Below are 6,457 nucleotides of genomic sequence, written 5' to 3'. Positions count from 1 at the left end.
TGCAGTGGCCGATCATCTCATGTTTTTTTTTTTCCCCCTCTTTTTTTTTAGGTTTATTTTCTCTTTATGCATAAAAAACTGGGGTACAGGCCAGAGGCATGCGGAGGGTGAGAGGACTCACCAGGGACAGAGTGGGGAGCAGAACAGGCAGATCGACAAAGTACACTGCTGAGGGGAGCAGCGGGCGGGTCAGGAGAGGTCTGCCTCGCCATGTGGATCTCCTCCGGGGCAGGCGGGGATCGAACTCATGCAGAAGTGACTTAAGCTTCTTAGTGCTGTGCTTGAACCCGCTGTGCCACCAGGAAGGGCCATCTCATGTTTTCTTATATTCACAACACTGCAAATGGGCATTGTGACCCTTATTTCTTAGGTGACAAAGTTGAGGTTTGAGGTGATATAACTTGCTCAGGGTCACCAAAAAAGGGTGGGCTGGGATTTGAACCCAAATTCACACTTCTCGAAGTGTTCCCCATGTTGTATGTTGTATGATCTGCTCCTGAAGGGAAAGGACACTGTTCCCCGGCGGAGAGAGGGTGAGGGGGATTCACAAGTACTGACCTGACCTTGACACTCTGACCCCTCATCATGGACACGTGTCCTAAGCCCAGGTACGCAGAGTGCTCCTGGCTCACCGTCCTGCACACACAGACTCCTTACAGCTGGCCTTCACTCTCTGTCAAAACATCTCCTTCCTCTGTTCTTTCCCAATAGAGAAGCCAGGCATAGTAGTTGGGGTTGATGGATCAGAAGGGAAGAGGCGGCATGCCTGGCCCTGCTTCCCTAGTAAAGGTGAGGGTCAAAGGTGAGGCTTGCCCAGCCCTCTTAGTTGAGGGATGCAGATGAGGAAGGCTCGTGTAGATTCCTTTTATTTATTGAAATGATATTGATCTACCTACCACATCAAGGGTGAAGTTACAAAGAACTAGTAAGAGGTGCTCTCATGAAACTCACAGCCTGTGAGATGCCAGAGTCAAGCTCACATTAGCCCACAGGGGACACTGAGGCTAAGAGGCCTGCCGACATCAGACAGCTAGCGACTGAGCAACTTTTGGGGCCCCACCTGCAGGTCAGACGACCCAGAAGCTCAAAGGTGCTGGCAAAGTGCAAGAGTTTCACAGTTCCCCAGCCAGACAGAGAGAGGAAATAGGACGTCCAGGGTACAGGATGGGCGAGCTTGTGGGAACAGCTGGTGGCTTCTTCTGTGCTGTCACTCAAGGTAGAGGGAGAATCTAGTAATGGTCTGCTGTTTTCCCTGTTGACTTAGTGACCTTAAGCCAAAGGACGGAGACCCCAATGTCTTTTTCTTGCAGCCCTCTCTTCAGCAGCACGGGGGAGCAGATCAAAGAGGGGGGACTAGCAGAGTCATTGCAGCAGGAGTGGCAATCCTAGGACTAGAGTTTGGACTTCTGTCATGATGCCAGCAGTGACTTGGGGGTCCAGCAGTGGTTAGTTTTGCAGGCATCTGGAAAAGCTCAGTTGTGTACAACAGATACCTCCAGGAAGGCTTCTCAAATCACAGCTGGACTCCTACTGGACTCCCTCTGGCCAGCTCTGCCCTCTGGGGCAGCCCCTGCTCTGGTGAGGTGATCAGTAGAACTCCAAGTGTTTGTCGACAGGGACGTTAAACTTGAGCTTGTGGGCTTCAAAGAGGTTGCACAACTCTTCCATATAGCGCTGATGCAGCTGGTCCACCTGCTCCTCCGAGGGATTTGGGGTTTTCTGCACCTCAATGGGCTTCCCCACTGCAAGACACAAAGGTGGCAGGGTGACAGATCAGCAACTAGCAGGGTCAGAGAGGTCCTTGGGGCATATGTCTACTCCTGTTGGAAAGTGCTTTGCCATCTCTTCCACTCCTAATGTCAGGTGATGCATTCCAAGATGTTAGGGGAACTGCAAGTTCTGCTATAAGAACAGCACCCCCAGCTGGCATGGCAATGTGCCAGGCAGTGCGCTGGGTGCTTTGCATGCTTTACCTCTGTTCACTCCATAACATCCTTCGGGGGAAGAACTTGTTATTACTCCCACTTGGCTGGCGAGGCACTGAGGCTCAGAGAGCTTAAGTAACTTGTTCAAGGTCACAGATCCACGAAGATTCAGTGCTAGATTTTAAATCCTTCATATGTAGCCTCCAAGCCATAAAGCTTTGATAGTCTAAGATGCCACCTTAGTAGTGCCCATCTTTCTAGAATAAGGTAGAGCCACAACCTCAGCAGCTCCATTTCTCCCTGCTTCTTCCATCCTGCCCTGCACTGCCCATCATTCTAAGGAAGAGACCCAAAACTAACTTCATCCTTCCAGCTTTGCCTGGCTGCCTTCTCCCCTTGAGAATAACTCTAGGGTCAGCAGCGATATTAACACTAGTGAAAATTCCCACACAAGACAGGGAAGGTCGTGGTAGAAGGATTTACCAAGACTGTGCTCAACTCATAAACAAATGGGTGGATGGAGAGGAATGGACTTCCTTCTACCAACTTAGTCTTCTGGAGAGAAAACGCATGAGGTGTTCACATAATGTAAGTCCATTTAGTGCTAACTCCATGCACTAAACATCATGCCCATTATTTACAGAAACATCCTTCTGGTATTATTCATGACCTACCCATTGCTATTTGCACACAATTCCAACGGAAATGGAATGCCTTTCTTTTTTTAATTTTAAAGACTTACTTATTTGTGCATACAGAACTGGGGTACAGGCCAGAGACACAGGGGCGGTAAGAGGCTTCACCAGAGACAGAGTGGGGAGCAGAACAGGCAGATCTACTAAGTACACTGCTGAGGGGAGCAGCAGGCGGGTCAGGAGAGGTCTGCCACGCCATGTGGTCACCTCCGGGGCAGGCGGGAATCGAACTCATGCGGAAGCGGCTTTAGATTCTCAATGCTGTGCTTTAACCCGCTGCGCCACCAGGGAGGGCCCTGGAATGCCCTTTCTTTGCATCAGCTTTCCAGTAAGTCTTATTAGATCCTCTAGGCTGGGATTAAACACTCCTTCACTGGCATAAAAAAAGTAAAAAGACACCGAGTCAAACCATAAATTTGTTATTCAATGGTAGCCTGATTCTTTGGAAGTTACTTAACTTTTTTGAGTCTCAGTTTGCTAGTCATGAAATGGGATAATAATCCCTGCCTCAAAGACTTCAAGGATAAACTGAGCTCCTGCATGTAAGGGAACTGTGCAGAGCCAGGCACCTGGCACCAGGCAGCTGCCCAGTGGCCAGTAGTGGCGAGTAACTGCTTTGAACCCATTAAAGTTTTCATCCTGCCTTACAGGAGAAGTATCTGCTTGAGTGTCTGATTCCTAGCCTCGAAGGTGAGATCAAAAAAAGCAGGGATGCAAATGTCCAAAAGTAGATGACTGGGTTAAAAAGATGTGGTACATATACACAATAGAATATTACTCAGCGATCAAAAAAAGATAAACTTATGCTTTTTGCAGCAACATGGATGTAGGCTGGAAAGGATCATGCTTAATGAAATAAGCCAGAAAGAAAAAAAAAATATCGGATGGTTTCACTCATAGCAGGAGCATAAAGGACCAGGGAAGAAAATAATAATGATGATGAACAGCTTTATACAGAGACATTTTATGGGGGTGGAGTGGGGAATGGGATAAAAAATGGGGGGGGGGGAATGCACTGGACTATGGTGATGGCACATTAGTTGATCTGGTGATGGGAAGCCCAAGGGGATTACAACTGAGATGGACAGAGACATAAAATGTAAAAATAACTACTATAGGCCCTCCCTGGTGGCGCAGCAGTTTAAAGCACAGCACTAAGAAGCTAAAGCCACTTCTGCATGAGTTCGATTCCCACCTGCCCCAGAGGTGACCACATGGCGTGGCAGACCTCTCCTGATCCGCCTGCTGCTCCCCTCAGCAGTGTACTTCGTAGATCTGCCTGTTCTGTTCCCCACTCTGTCTCTGGTGAAGCCTCTCGCTGCCCCTGAGCCTCTGGCCTGTACCCCAGTTCTGTTGTACAAATAAATAAATCTTTTAAAAAATTTTTAAAAATAACTACTATAATTTAAAAAAAAAAGTTAAAAAAAAAAAGCAGGGATGTGTCTGGCCCGTCTCCATGTCCCCTTGCAACACAGAATTGGGCCCCTTTCCCTGCAGCCCACTCTCTCCCAGCCTGAGTCTTGACTCACCCACGGTGTTGATGGGCTGGCGGTGAGGTATGACACCGAAGCTGTACTGGAAGATGCCACGGCCGTGGAAGAGGGGGAGGGAGATGCTCATGATCTTCTGCAGCCGGTTCTGGATCCAGCGCAGGTAGGAGCCTGGTGCATTCTCTACCTGGTCATACAGGTTGTTCTCTCCAAAGGAGTAGATTGGTACCAGAGGTACCCTGAAAGGAGACAGAGAGAAAGTATGTGGGAGGCCCCAAGGTAGTCCAGGCTGGTCACCTAGCTTCGCACAAGGACCCAATGATCAAGAATTGGAGCAGAAGACAGAGGTCTGGGCCAGCAGTTGGAGGCCTGAATGTTCTTTGAATCTGGGCAGGTCTTGGCCTCTCTGGGGGCCACAATCTCCCCATTGCACCACGACAGCTAGAACAGAGACTTCAGAGAGTCCTCCAAGAGACAAACTATCTGCAACCTTCCTGGAAAAATCTCTCCTGCCTCAATGGGCTTATATTCTTCCAAGAGGCTTCAAGGTGGGAGAACAGCTCTGATGTGCACCCAACTATTCTCCCAGATTCCCTCAGTCTCAGATCTAGTGCTAGCGTGTCCCTTCCCTTCTAGTCCCTTTGACCACCTAGTCTCTCTTCTGGAGTCTTGTCTAGGTATTTGTGCAAAAGTCACTCCATTTCTCATCAAAACATAATCTTCATTGTGAAGGGACTCAGAATCTCCCTTCCAAAATAGGATCTGCATTAGTCTCTGCTTTTCTCATCCCTCCAAAAGAGTATCCTTGCTAGTTCTTGTCTGCACAGAGCACACCCTCTCCCGATACCCATGTGTGAGGGCGAGCCTGATGAAGCCCTTGCGGTTTTTCAGCAGCAGCATGTAGTTTCCAGGCCTGGCATCCAGTGCTTCCTGAGCGCCCCCTATAATGATGGTCAGCAGGTTGCCACCCCCTTTCTTGTTCAGAATGTAAGCGGCGCTCTCCTTGTCTGATGACACCAGCCCTGGAGAGATGAGAAGGTGGTCAGGTATGAGGTGAAGGCACAGGGACTGTAGGCATGGATGTGACCCAAAAAAGAGATCCCGGGCCCTCCCTGGTGGCGCAGCGGGTTAAAGCGCAGCACTAAGAAGCTTAAGCCAGTTCCGCATGAGTTCAATTCCCGCCTGCCCCGGAGGTGACCACATGGCATGGCAGACCTCTCCTGACCCGCCCGCTGCTCCCCTTAGCGGTGTACTTCATCGATCTGCCTGTTCTACTACCCACTCTGTCTCTGGTGAAGCCTCTCGCCACCCCTGAGCCTCTGGCCTGTATCCCAGTTCTGTATGCACAAATAAATAAATCTTTAAAAAAAAAAAAGAGAGAGATCCCGATAGTCCCCACAGAGACATGGATCTCCATCCCACTCACTCCAGCTGGGAGTCCCCTGAGGACCGGGACAAGCCCTCTCGTTCTTCCCAACCCCCTGTTGAGCTCATTCTCTTCGCTGAGTCAGGGGCAGGGCCTCCTTGGGCCTCGCCACCTCCTCCTGCCTCACAAGTCCAAGAGCCCTAGGTTACTGTTAGTAACCTTCCTCCAGGCTTCCAGACTCATCTTCTTGGTTACCCAGCATGGGAAGACTCACCCCCCAACATAATGTAGTCCCTGAAGATGGGGATCCGGAACCACACGTTGAGCATCATCAGGTGGGAGCGAATGCCGGGAAACTTGGAAGGGAAGCCTGTGCTCTCGGTACACAGGTTGATAAAGGCTCCGGTGGCCAGGACCCCGTGGGGGTGGAAGGCGGCAAGGTAGTTCCGGGAGGGGTCCAGCTCAGCAGTCTTGATCAGCTGCAGGGACAGCAATCCGGTGAGACAGAGCAAACCTGCCTGCTAACCTGGACCTGCCATGTAGGTGTGACCTTATGCAAGACCCACACCCTCTCTGAATCTCGGTTCTTGTGAAGGCTGAGATTTGGCATGTGGGTGCACCAATGATACCGCCATACAGGCTGCGTCTAAGACTTGTGTTGGCTTTGGGTAAATGTCATCCCTCCTGGGCACTTCATCTATAGAATGGGGACATTTGGTCCTCCCAGGACTGCTGAGCTCAGGCCTTAGTGTGCCCTAGGATTACCAAAACTCTAATTTGAAGGCTTTAAAAGGCCACATGGGGGCACCAATGGAACAAAATTCAATGTAAGAAAAATGGGCACTTGTGAGCATTCTCAAGGTATGCCAGCCTGTTAGATGGGCAGAGCATGTAGACCCGATGCCAGCTCATGCCTCTGTCCACTGAGGCGTCTCACCTGGGACTCTGCTACCCCCACACCAGACCTCCTTTGTCACGCCC

General features: G+C 50.2%; 1 protein-coding gene across 1 annotated transcript in view; it reads right to left on the bottom strand.

Annotated features, from left to right (window-relative positions):
* Positions 1-1,587: 1,587 nt before the first annotated feature.
* The window catches only part of MOGAT2 (monoacylglycerol O-acyltransferase 2), a 17,723-nt gene continuing 12,853 nt past the window's right edge, over positions 1,588-6,457 (bottom strand). The window contains exons 3-6 of the mRNA XM_004683702.1: positions 5,751-5,955; positions 4,958-5,132; positions 4,150-4,349; positions 1,588-1,742 (exon numbers count right to left, since the gene is read on the bottom strand). Coding sequence (XP_004683759.1) covers positions 1,588-1,742; positions 4,150-4,349; positions 4,958-5,132; positions 5,751-5,955 — 735 coding nt within the window. The remainder of the gene's footprint in view (positions 1,743-4,149; positions 4,350-4,957; positions 5,133-5,750; positions 5,956-6,457) is intronic.

This window comes from Condylura cristata, unplaced genomic scaffold (assembly GCF_000260355.1).
Source record: "Condylura cristata isolate star-nosed mole 26May11 unplaced genomic scaffold, ConCri1.0 scaffold00015, whole genome shotgun sequence".
Taxonomy (NCBI): domain Eukaryota; kingdom Metazoa; phylum Chordata; class Mammalia; order Eulipotyphla; family Talpidae; genus Condylura; species Condylura cristata.
Note: the sequence above shows the minus strand (reverse complement) of the source record. Positions and strands in the feature narration are given on the sequence as shown.